This window comes from Martes martes (assembly GCF_963455335.1).
Source record: "Martes martes genome assembly, chromosome: 12".
Classification (NCBI taxonomy): Eukaryota; Metazoa; Chordata; class Mammalia; order Carnivora; family Mustelidae; genus Martes; species Martes martes.
The window spans coordinates 95,765,699-95,778,154 of NC_137900.1; the positions used below are offsets into that span (position 1 = coordinate 95,765,699).

At 67.7% G+C, this 12,456-nt stretch overlaps 1 protein-coding gene across 1 annotated transcript in view; it reads right to left on the bottom strand.

Annotated features, from left to right (window-relative positions):
* EXD3 (exonuclease 3'-5' domain containing 3) overlaps positions 1-12,456 on the bottom strand; it is a 74,922-nt gene that overhangs the window by 40,172 nt on the left and 22,294 nt on the right. Inside the window, exons 4-7 of the mRNA XM_080819255.1 lie at positions 11,212-11,276; positions 5,839-6,015; positions 5,329-5,496; positions 24-77 (exon numbers count right to left, since the gene is read on the bottom strand). Coding sequence (XP_080675381.1) covers positions 24-77; positions 5,329-5,496; positions 5,839-6,015; positions 11,212-11,276 — 464 coding nt within the window. The remainder of the gene's footprint in view (positions 1-23; positions 78-5,328; positions 5,497-5,838; positions 6,016-11,211; positions 11,277-12,456) is intronic.

A 12,456-nucleotide genomic window follows, 5' to 3' on the forward strand; every position in this document is an offset into this window, starting at 1 on the left:
ATTTCCGTGAGAAGGACCCTTACCTTTTCAACATCGAGTAGCGGCTGCAGCCTCAGCTTCAGGCCCAGCAGAGCAGCCTGGCGGTCACCAACGGAGCAGGTCACACCAGGCTTGGTGGGGAGCGGGCGGCACCGTGGTGGGGCCCTCCCATCCTTCCACACCTCCCAGTCATGGCGGGCACAGGCCCAAGGGCCTGGAATCCAGAAGCCTCCCAGCAGACGAGCCAGGCTCCAGGAGGGGGGCAGGTGGGAAAGACCCGGCTGGGGGGGCCCTGCCAGGCTGGGGTGTGGCCCAGATGGGGCGTCAGGCTGGGCCCTGGGCCGCAGTGGCTCTGCCCAAGGGGTGTTGCTGAGTGGACTGAGGACGCAGAGGGAGGGCGGATAAGAGGCAGGAGCTCTGTCACTTCCCCAGACACCGGCGCACTGTGCCTCCCCCACACCTGCTCTCGCGTGCCCCACGCCTCCCAGGAGGGCGTCTTCTACCTGCAGGCGGCACGGGCAGTCACGGTGCTCCAGCCCGGAGCCAGGGCTGTCCTCCCTGAGGGTCGGAGGTGCAGAGCCCTCCAAGCACTTTGCACAAGGCCTGCTCTGCGTGTACCCCCAAACCACAAATGACTGCACAGCTGTCTGTCCAAGGGGAGAGGCTGGAGTAGGACATGGTGTGGTCTGTGTGTGTTGGGGGGACACACAGAGCTGCCCCTCGGGTCCACAGAGGAAGAGGCTCTGGCCCCAGCTGCGTCCTGGTGAGGCAGGGAGCGCAGCGGCCCCAGGAACGGGACGTGGGTGCTGAGACCCCTGAGCCGCGGGGCCTCGCTCACACTCGGCGCAGAGAGTGCCGGGACCCTGAGTGCCCGCACGTAGCGCAGGCCCGGCTACTATTAATAATTTCCATACATCGTGCTCCCATTATGAGCAAAAATAACCACAGAGGGCCGGGCGCCCCGCCCCACGCAGCTCACACAAAGGACCAAAATAGCGGCCTGGGAAAGGCTCGCTCCGGCCTCCGGCCCGGACCGCGCGGGGTGGGGGCACAGGGCCAGGGGCCTTTCCCTGCGTGGAGCTGACCCAGTGCCTCCACAGCCTGGCTGCGGTCCAGGGCTCCTCGGCCTCCAGGCCCCCGGGGGCCCAGAGGTGGGGGTGGGGGTGCCGGACAGGGGGCGGGGCCAGGGGAGGATGCAGAGGGGGCGGGGCCAGGGCTGGAGGAGGGGGAACCACATCACTTCTGGATGGGAGACCCCCTGAGAAGCTAAGGGAGCACCCAACCTTTATCCGGGAGTCCCCCACCCCTGCATGGCCCCGTATGGCCAGAAACTGGGGTGGTCACGACCCCGCTGACGAGTCCGGCATCCGCCCCGTGCGGCTCGCTCCTGGGCTCCTCTGGGGTCAACACCTGAGCTGGGCTTGGTCGGGCCAGGCCACTGTCGGGGAAGGGGCTGTGGGAGGGGTACCTGGGGGCTTGGGACCCTCCCACCCTCCAGACCAAGCGGCGGGTGGGGGCCAGTGACCCCGGGAGGGATGAAGCAGGAGGAGCCACAACGCAAGGGGCCGGAGGGGGCCGCAGAGAGGACCCGGGGGGCCCGGCCTCCCCCGCCCCTCACTGCCTCTGCTGGGGTGTCAGCCTCTGCCGTCCTTACCTCTGCTCCCCCAAGGACAAGACTTCCTCTGTGCTCTAGGCCCCAGCCCTCAGAAGGGCGTGGGGGGACCCTTGCCCCCTACCCATCCAACAACCTCTCTGAATCCTGGGGCGGGGCCTGGGTGAATCAGGCTTGGGGTGTGGGGGACTGGCGGCCTGGGTGGAGGGGGGCAGGGCGGGGCCAAGGGAGCTTGGGCACTGCCCCCCACCACAGCACGAGGAGCTCTGGCATAGACGGCAGCCTGTTGCCCAGTCCCCGACCTCCCTCTGTCCACGGGGACGGCCTCTCTCTCCAGGAGCCAGTGAAGGGCCCCTCTGCCAATCCCAGCCCTCAGGGTCCTTGTCCGTGGTGCCCGCTGGCTTCGGGGGGGGGGGGGTTGGGTGGAGGTTCTCAGGCTGTGCTTGGAGCCCAGCCCTACGCACCCCAGGTGGGCAGCTCAGGTCTCGTGGGCACACACCCCACCTGGCCACACAGTGCCTCTGTCCCGACAGGGGTCAGTGGGCTCCCACGGCCCTTCTCTTCTCTCTCCTTCCTCCACAGTCGCCAGCTTCCCACCCAGCCGGCGCTCGGGGTGACCTCTCTCAGCCCGCGTGGGTGCTGCAGGGCACGACCAGCGTGCCCAGAGCCGGGTGACCACCCACATCCTGGGGACAGTTTGGGACATGCCCCCATTCCACACCAGCAGCCCTGGGGTGGGGCGGGCAGGGTGGCGCAGGACAAGGAAGGGGGCAGCCGGGGTGGGTGCCCTGGGGGGACGGCTGACAGCAGAACCCTTGGGCTGGCTTCTGTCTTTGGAGGGGGGTGTCCATGTAGATCAGCCACTGTCATCAGGCCCGGCTTAGGATCCGTCTCTGGTCATTTTTCTGCCCGAGATTTTGCTATGGGGACAGCAGACCAAGCTGTCCGCTGCCTACTGCCTGGACGCACGGGGCCCCAGCGGGCATGGGAAGGTCACCTGCCGACTCAGGCCTGTGGGACAGGCGGGGGGGCGGGAGGGGCTCAGGCCCCACAGAAGGAAACTGTGAGGAACCGGCCCCTCCCGAGCCTTCCTGGCCTTGGCATGGGGGCCACTAACAAGAGGGACATGGGGCTGATCAGCAGCTGGGGCAGAGCGAGGCTGTGGACCCCTCTGGCTGGACAGTGCCAGAGCTGCTGCCTTGGGGGAAACTCAGGAAACCCAGGGGGGCCTGGCGGCCAAGCGGACAGAGCGCTCACGGGCCCCCTGGCTGCCCACTCCGCTGGACAGGGGCTCCAGGCAGGTGCCCAGGCAGCCAAGCCCAGACTCCGCAGCCTCAGACCCAGGACGGGCCTGCCTCCTACCTCCACAGCTCAGCTCGGCCTGGAGCCAAGGGGCCTTCCCCCCCACTCCCCCGAAGCAAAGCTATCTTTTTACCTTGATAAGCTGTTTAAAAAATGTAAATAAAATAACTCAGTAGACAAAAGCGGGCATTCATCCTGCCCGGAGCCAGCCGCCGCCCTGGACATGAAATATCGGCGCACATTAAGTCGTGAGTCCCTGCTAATCCGAGCGGACAGGCCTGAATGCGGCCCCTTTCGCCGGGCGCGGCGGTGGGCACTGGAGCGTGCATCGCCTGCCGGGCCGCCCCGCTTGGGGACAATGGCTTTTCTTCGCAGAAGGGGCCTGTGCGGGACAAGAGCCCCCTTTGTGTTGGGATTCCTGCCTTGGAGCGCGAGGGAGGTGCATTCAGCCGGCCCTAGACACTCTTTGAAAGGCCCGGGTGTAACAGAAGACGCCGAAACACTAGCCTGCCTTCTGCCTCCCGCATTCTTGCAAGCCCGGCCGCCCCTTCAGCCTGCGGAGAATGGCCCTGCGCCCCAGGAGCGGAGCCCCTGCCACATTGTCCCTGGCGTGGTCATCTTGGTTTCTCAGCGCCCTTCACCAGCCTCAAGACAAGAGCCTGGGCCGGGGCATGACAGCCGCCAACACACGGCCCAACCTCCAAGGACCGAGCACTGGCGGTCCAGGTGAGGCCGACCTCGCCATGAGCCTCCTGGCGGGGACTGCCCCTCGGGGAAGGAGGTCCCCGTGGGGTGGGCCCAGGATCCTGCCTCAGGGCCCACTGAAGCCCCAGCCGCCACAGGTATGGGGAGCAGTGTCCGTGAGCAGCGCTGTCCCCCAGTCAGGCTCGACTTTGGGCCCGATGGGGCAGTGGGTAGAGGTGAGTCAGGAGCGAGCCTCTGGACACCCCAGAGCACCAGACCTAGGACTCGGGAAGAGCGTGCCCCTGAGCGGGACGCCCCAGGACCTCTCCACCACCTACTTCCCCAGGGGGTGGCCTTCAGGTCTCAGGACACAGAGATGCCACGGGGACCCCTGGGCCTGCGGCAACCGCTCGCAGCCGCCCCTCCCTCCACACCGCGGAGCCCTGCTCCCCGGCCTCACGCAGACCCGAGCCACTCCCGGCACTCCTGGCCCACCTCCAAGACCTCCAGAGCCCCACCAGCACCGTGAGGCTCCTGAACCCACGTCCCCACATCTGCCCTCGCTAGGCCTTCCCGGGACAGAGGAGCCGAACGACCCGACGCAGTACAGCCCGCGTCCAGGAGCACCGCACGTTCTGCAGGACTCTGCTGTCACGACCCATAACCCATGCCCCATACCGAACTTCCGCAGACGGACACGGGCACCAGGCCGGGCCGGTCCCGGGGATCCCTGGCACAGTGAGGATGAGGCTCCGGCCAGCCTGGTCCAGCAAGGAGCTGGCAGGACGCTCCAGGTGTCCGACCCTCACAGGGGCGCCCCCACTGGTCGGAGCTGACCCAAGTGAGCCTCCACACAGCAGGAGTCGGGCCATCCCAGGTGGGGGGAGGGCCTCTTGAAGGGTCCAGGGAGGTGGCAGGCCCAGCAGGCAGGGCCACTGAGGGGCTGTGCCTGTGGCCAGACCCTGCTGTGAGAATAGCAGCAAAGCAGCCAGTCCCCAGGCCTGGTGCAGTTGTGGGCCCCCCACCAGGACACAAAGGGACAGTTCTGTCCTCGGTCAGCAGCAGCTGGAAGTAGCTGGGCCCAGAGGGAACCAGGCTGCTCGCCCCCAAGCCACGACAACACAGAGGCCGAGTGACTTTGCCAGTGGGTGCGAGGGGGCCTCCAACCCCGTCCAGTCATGTGGGTGCTCCCTGGCCTGGGAGGGTCTGGGCTGGCAGGGGTGGCCAAAGGGGTGGGGACTGTGTGCAGAGGGACCCCACACCCTTGACCCTCGTAGTCCCCCACAGGTGTTCCTGGGAAGTGACAAATGAGGCTGGGCGAGCGGCTGGCCCATGGGGCTACCAGGCCAGAGCCAGGGTGTCCTTGGGCTGTGGACCCCATTTGAGGACCCGGTGGCACCTCAAGAGGAAGGACACCAGGTGCTGGGGCCGAGAGCCAGGCAGGTGCGGGGGCCGAGAGCCAGGCAGGTGCGGGGGCCGCTCCCAGAATCCTCCAGCTCAGTGCGTGGGAGTGTCTCCTAGGGCCCCAACGTCTGGCTCAGCCCTGAGCTGGGCCGCTGGGGGGCTGGTCCCTGAAACCCTCTGCACCAGACCCGATGCCCCTCAGCCCTGGGCAGCCCCCAACAGGGGAGGGCCCAGAGGAAACCGTCAGGGGGGTCCTGTGAGCCCACTCAGCCTGGCCCTTGCCTGAGCCCACATGCAGGCCCAGTTCCCGGTCCCCGGTCCCCGGTCCACGCGGGGCTCACACTCACTTCTTTGAACTTGCCTTCCTGGTGGAGCCAGTGGACGTGAGTCAGCAGGGGGCCCTGGTCTGCGTCCTGCAGCTGGAAGATGCTGATCAGCGGCTCCACGAGACCAGGGGGGCTCTCAGCGAGGACCCTGACTGCCCGGGCCTGCAGCTGCTTCAGCCCCGAGCTGCCCTGGGAGACCAGAGAGCTGCCCTCAGCCGGGGAGCGGGAAGGGCGCTGCAGCCAGGGTCACGGGGCCGGGCAGACCTGGCTGAGGAGTCCGGCACCTGCAACCCTGTGTCCACAGTGGACGCTCCAGACAGGCCAGGCCTAGAGGCACAGGCGAGGGCGAGGTGTGGTTGTGGGGGGCCGAGGGTCACGCCCATGGACGCAGGAGCCCAGTCAATCCCAAGGTGCCAGGCCCTGCCCACCTGGGGTGCCGGAGCTCAGCGGGCTACATAGGCCGGGTCAGGCTGGCCGGGAGCCCATGGTGCTGAGAGGGACGTAGCCGGTGGGGCCGTGGGCAGGGCTCACCTGGGCCCGCCCTGAGAGCGGCTGTGCGGGCAGCCAGTGCGCCAGCTCCCAGGTGAGCCAGGCCTCCAGGGAGCGGCCCTTCCGCCGCCAGCCCCCGCTGCTCTCCAGCACGTCCAGGAGCATCGTCCGCGGGTCGACCAGGGCTGCGAAGCCCCGCCGGGCCTCCTCCCGGAGCTGCGGAGACATGGAACCTCGCTGCGGCCCCAGGAGGTCCTGCCCCCCACCTCCCTGCAGAGCCTCCCCACCTGCACTGTGGGAGCGCCGCTGGCAGAGAGAGGGGACGGGCCTCCGGTGCCATTCATCTCCTTGTCTCCCCTCCCCGGCGCTCCGGTCTGGTCTGACCCGGGGCCCCTCTGAGAGGCTCCAGCCGCTGGGCCTCGCCCCATGACCTGTGTGCTGCCCGGGGGACGCACGCGGGTCCTTCAGACACAGGGACCTGGTTGCGGGGCCCAGCAAGCAATGAGAAACCAAAAAAAGGAGGAAAAAACGCAAACTGAAAAACACCTTTGATTGACTTTCCCACCTCTTGCACCGCGGAAGGTCTGGAAACACGTGGGAGCCGAAGGAACAAAGACCTCTCCCTCGGGGGAGCAGGGTGTCGCCCGAGTGCCACCTCGGCCCCCAGCGCGCGGCTCGCTCTGCCTGACTCCGCTGTCCCCTGGAACACCCTGCAGCGACGGGTCTGCTGGCAGCCCCGGACTCTTCGCCCGGCCACCCCGAGGGCAGAGCTGCAGGTTGTGGGGTGCGAGCTCAGAAACAGACACCCTGACGCCCGGGGCCACTCTGCGGGGAGCGAGGGGCTGAGGCCCCAGCTGCCCCTGCAGACCTGAGACGGGCGGACCTGAGGACAGCCTCCGACGCGTGACGCTGCCATGCCCTGGGACAGGTGGGCAGAGCCCACACGGGGGTGTCAGGGCCCACAGGCCCACTGTCCCCATCTCCACCAGACCCCACGCCTGCCAGGAAGGTGTGAAAGAAGACACCGGAGGCTGAGCCGCCACCACCGCCTGCTCACGGAGGGAAAGGTCTCGAGAGATGCGGCTCTGGTCTTGGGGCCTGATGTGTGCACGGCTCCCGCTCAGGGCCGTTGAAGAGCAGCTCAGAGAGGCTCAGAGCAGAGCGGGGAGGCCGTGTGCTTGGGACCTGTGGCTCCTACCTACTGGCCAGCCAGCCCGCCCTTCTCCTTGGAAGGTGAGCTCAGGTAAACACCTGTCTCCTTTCTTCCCTGGGCAGTCCCCACCTGCCCGGCCCCTGGGCACCAGCCGGGCAGAGGGCGTGCAGCCAGCCGTGGTCCAGGGCAGGCGGCAGGAAGGAGAAATCCTGCCCAAGAGGCCACACAGACCCCTTCCCAGTAGGACGGCCCCTGGAACCCCCAGACCCACTCCGCGGTCAACTGTGGGGCCAGCTCCTTCCGCTGGGGTCACCCAGCTGCCCTTCACGGTGGGACGCTTCCTGGCGGCCAGCAGAAGGGGAGCGAGGGGGCACGTCCTTCCGAGATGGCCACTGCATATTGCTGGTGCAGCGGCAGCCGTGGCGACTCTGTCCCCTCCTAGGGGAAGGCTCAGGAGTGCAGCTGGATGGCTGTCAACTTCCAGGGTCCCCGGGACACTGGATTGTCCCCCTCTGTGAGCACAAAGCGCGGGGGCTCATCCTGACCTACCCGACATGGCCGCTGACTGGGCCTCCTCCTGCTTCTGGGAGCGTCTCAGCCCATGGCTTGAGGCCCCCAGAGTCAAGGGGGCTGAGGCGTGGCACATCTCTGCTCCAGCGCCCAAAGCAGGAATGGCCCTGCCCCATCCCCAGGACCGCCGTGTGCAGGCGACACTCACCTGGCCCAGGGCCAAGGCAGGTGCAGCCCCGAAGGAGTCAAGACCCCGTGGGGGTCTGCGGGCCTTGCTGAGAGCCATGCCACCAGGAGTAGCTCCTTGCTGCCCCCTGGCATCGTCCCTGGAGAGAGGAGGCCTTCCAGCAGCCCCCAGGGACCTCCCCAGGGTTCTGCGGACCAAGCCCGGGGCACAGGCACTGCCTCCCCACTGCCAGTGACCAAGGGACTGTGGAGGGGAAGTCATCAGGGAGGGACAGACCCCTCTGCTAGTGGCCCCACGGCCCCCTCCCCATGGCCCCCTCCTGCGTCTCTGCCCTGGGAGCAGCCTGGGGCCAGGCCAGGCCAGAACATTCTCCTTGGACAGTACCTCTTGGGTCTGGAACTCGGAGAGGCACCGCGTCCTGTCCGTGTGCGCCCCCTTCCGCACAGAGGCCCCTGCTGTGCTCGGAGAGCGCCCGGCACCCCTAGGCCAGGGCCCCCACCCACAGAGCAGTGGGCAGGAAGCAGGGTGCACAGCTGGAACACGGGCCTTGGCCCTGGCACCCCGTGTGGCTGATGCTTCCCCGGGACTCTCAGAGCACGATCCCCTCAGTCCAAACCATTGTGCCGAGCGGTTTGGCCTCTGCTCCCCAGAAGTGAGATGCTGGCTTTCCCCTCAAGCATGCAGGTGAGCTCAGGAGACCTGGCCAGTCTCCCTCGGCAAACACCCAGGAAAGGAGAGGGGGCCGTGAGCAAGGAGGCCCACGGGGTGCTGCGGGGAACGGGAAGGCCGTGGGGCACACGGGGCACAGGGGGGCCGCCTGGGGCTGGGACATCACAGCCGTCCAGCATTTGCGTGTGTTCCTGGCCACAGCACGGGCCCCGCGGGAGACAGCGTCGGTAACGGGAGCTCAGCGAGAGGCCGCAGAGCACACAGGAACGTTCGAGTCACTGTGAGTGATGACCACGGGGCCCCGAGGAGTAGCTGGACCCGTGCTGCCGCCCCCCACCGCGGTCCGAGAGCCCCTCCGGCCCCTGCGGCTGCCAGGGCGGGCCTCGCGCACTCTCTGGCACGCACTGGCCACTTGCCGCCCCTCGTCCTGGAAGATTTCAGTCCGGGCGCCATGGCCCCATCTCCAGGGCTGCTCCGCCCCGTGGCCTGGCGGTCCGGGCCCTGCGCTGACTGCCGTTTGGACCCTGGCCCCAGAGCTCTGACTGCTGCTCCCTCCCTCCCGCCTGCCCTCTGACTGCTCCCCCCAACTCGCGCTCCAGAGGGGAGTCAGCCGCCCCATCCGGGCTTCAGGGGACCCTGGTGGTTCTGGGACTTGGCCGGAGCCGGTGCCCCCGCGGCCCTGCTCCGACACCTGGTGCGGCCCCCGCGGGGCCGGGGTTTCACACAAGCTGCCAGGGCCGTGCCACCTTGGGGAGCCCCATCCTGCCCATTTGCTCGCCTCTCCTGTCTTTCATCTCTCCGGCTATCCCCACCCCAGGGGCTCTGAGGAGTCCCCGACCCACTGCCTGTCCTCCCAGGCCCCACAGCACGCCGGCCCACCTCCCCCGCCTGCAGCCTCTGTCCTCCCTCCCCGCACCGGTCCCCCAGCCCGCTGCTTCTGCTTCGGCTCCCTCTGGGTTTAGAGGAGGGACCACAGCCCCCCGCGCACCCCCACCATCCCACTTCCTTCCTCGTGATCTCACAAGCTCCCGAAGGACCCTCCGAATCCGGCCTCCGGTTTCCCTGTCCTGTCCTGTGGGGGACCCTGAAACTTCCCTGTGCACGGCTGGCCTTCAGGGCACGGCTCCCCTCGCGGCCCGCCTACCGCCTCGTGGTTCCTTTGGGGACCCTCCGCCCACTGCCGCTGGCCCCGGGGCATCACCCGGTCCGAGCCCAGACACTGAGCAGCCCGCCCACCCGGCTCCATTCTGGCAAGCGGACCCCGGGGAGACAGCACGTGCCCCTCGGGCAGAAGCTTGGCTCCTGGCTGGAGAGCGCCCCTGCCCTGCACACTCACTCGGCGCACGGGGACCTGCCCCCCGCAGGCCTCTGTGGCACCGAAAGTGAGAATACACAGATGTGCTCCTTCACGGACAGAAGCCGGTCGTGGAAGATCTCAGACAGCCGCGCGCGTGACTGGAAGTAAGTAACACGCCGGTCTGAGGGGATGCCATCACGAGGGTCATGAAGACGGGCCACGGAGCCCTACCCGCAGAGACCTGTGACGCGGGACTGTAGCGGGACAGGCACACTTGTCAGCGAGCACCTGGGCAGGAAGAGACAGCCAGAGGGGGCTGGAACGCCCAAGGCCCTCGACCCCCACATCTGAGAGTCTCGGATGAGGAGCCTCCAGCCGGCAGACACGAGGACACGGGAGAGGGGGCCGCTTCCTAGGGCAAGAAACCAGAAGCAGAAAGCCCCCAAAACGGTCATCCCCGACCCCGGCTCAAGCCCGGCAAGGCAGGACAGTCTGCGCCCTTCCAGACCCTCCAGGAACCAGGAGTTCTTGTGGAACCAGTGGCTCCAGGGAACGGAAACAGAAAGAAGGATTTCAACCCAGTTTATGAGGTCAGCTCACCCTGACCCCGGGGCAGAGACAAACCTCGCCAACACCGCGTGCGCACCGGGACAGGGGACACACCGTGGAAACGCAGAATCCGTGAAGCTGGTTCACCAAACAACACGGTCGCGGTGCCTCCGCATTAGCGCAAAGCCACGGGAGACAAACATTAAAAAGAGCTTTGGGCTTTGCAAAAGCCTTGGCTTTCTCCAGCTGAGGGGGGATCCACTCCGAGCCTCCGTGTGTGCAGTCGAGAGAGAGCTGATGGCTACCTCAGAGCCCAGGCCTGTCCCACTTCACACACCGTCGGGGACCTGTCAAGCCAGACGGTGGTCCCCCGTGCCACAAAGCCAGCCCTGGGCCTGGTGGGAGCACCCTCAGCCTCCACAGCTCACAGACGCCTCTCGTCCACAAGCCCCCAGCCCCTCCTGGAAGGCACCTGCACGGGATGCCCGCCCCAGGGAGCTCGGCCGGGTCTGGGCACCCTGCCCACCCTCCGACAGCAGCAGGAGGCAAGACACAAGACACGGGCCTTATCCTGACTTGTCCGTTCTCCCTGGGAACTAGGGTGACCTCATCCTTCTGCTGCCTCTGGGAGCAAAGTGCAGGGCAGGGGTGCCCACGGGTCAGGCAAAGTCACCCTCCAGGCCAAGGCCACGGCAGGACCACCGAGCACCATGAGAGACCACTACAGCCTCCCTTCCAGGGCCACACGCATCCCTCAGTGGCCAGATAGGTTGTCCCCGGGACAGGAGGCCACGAACCTAGGCTAGTGTGAACAGTGAGTACCCCGGCCTCACGGGGTGCATAGGTGGTCACGGGCCCCTGGGTCCGTGCTGTGCAGAAGCCAGGTGGTGGCCACAGGCCCTTGCCTCGTGCTCTCAGCCTCAGGGGCCTGTGTGTACCGGTGTCCAGTGGGTGTCAGCCCAGGGCTCCGGCCCCCACGTGTCTGCCAGAACTTTCAGACAGGGCGGCCCCTGAGGCCGGAGGAGGGGCCCAGCCCCCGCGCTGTCTCACCTGCCGCAGCTCCCGCGTGGACCACAGCGTCTGCAGGGCCTGCAGGAACAGAAGCGGGTCCGGGCCTGGGGGGAGAAGATAGGGCTATGCAGAGCCCACCAACTCCGCCCTGACCAAGGCGGGGGGCTCCCCACTGATGCCATCTGGTGTCTGTGGACTCTTGGCCCTCTCTGGCCAGAGCTCCCTCTGCCCCCTCCCTGGGACCTGTGGCCTGGCCACCTGCCGTGCTCACTGGGATGGGCTTCTGTCCCCAGCTCGGGGGATGCCCAGGCCTCATGTTTCAGCGGGGGTGAGCTGGAGGTTGGACTGGCCACACCGTGTGAGCAGGAAAGGGGCAGCGGACAGAAGGGCCAAGCCCGCAGCACTGACCGTCCGGGTGCCACCCTCCGTGTCATGTCACAGCCCATCCCCATCCACGGCCCACCGAGTCTGGCCTGCAGCCCCTGGCAAGGCCCTAGAGTGGTCCCGTGCTCTGCCTCCCCAGCCCTGCTCCCCCGGCCCCTGGGGCGTCGCACCCAGGCTGACCACCCACAGCCCTGGTCCTCTCTTGCTCGCTCAAGGCCCCAGCACGGTGCGGGACAGCTGGTCAGGATGGGGACCCCACGGGGACACCAGCGCCAGGGAAAGCTGGGTTCCCCCTCATGCTGGAAAAGGAACTGTGCCCTCAGACCCGGTCTCAGGTCAATGCCAGGGCTGGGGGCGGTGGGGGGGGTGGCGGAGCTGGCCTGGGAGGGTGCCTGCGGCCTGCTCTGCGCTTTGGGAAAGGACGGGGCCTCGGAGTCACCCACAGCCACCAGCGCCCCCTGGCTGCCTCGGGAGGGCCCGCCCCACCCCCGTGGGCACCTGCCCCGAGGCCTCAGGGCTGCAGAAAACCCTCTTCACCCGGCGAGTCCTGAGGTGAAGGGCCAGTCACTGTCTGACCTAAGAGCCCATGAGGGTGTTACAGGGCCCAGGGCCCAGTAGGGCTGCCAGACCAGCCCGAGTTCGGCCCCAGCCCAGGGAGCTGGGAGAAGCCGTGCTCTGACTCAGGACCCAGCCGTGCCCGTCACGTGGCGGCCGTCAGAGTCAGGACCGGAGCCCACACACTGGGGGAGGGGAGGTCCCTAACAGATGCCCCAGGTCCTACCGGGGCTCGGGAGCTCGGGGCACTTCACCCGCAAGTCCAGCCAAGAATCACAGGCAGGGCAGCCAGCCGCCGGCCGCTCGGGCCGGGAAGGCGGGGACACCCGGACCACGCCCTGCAGG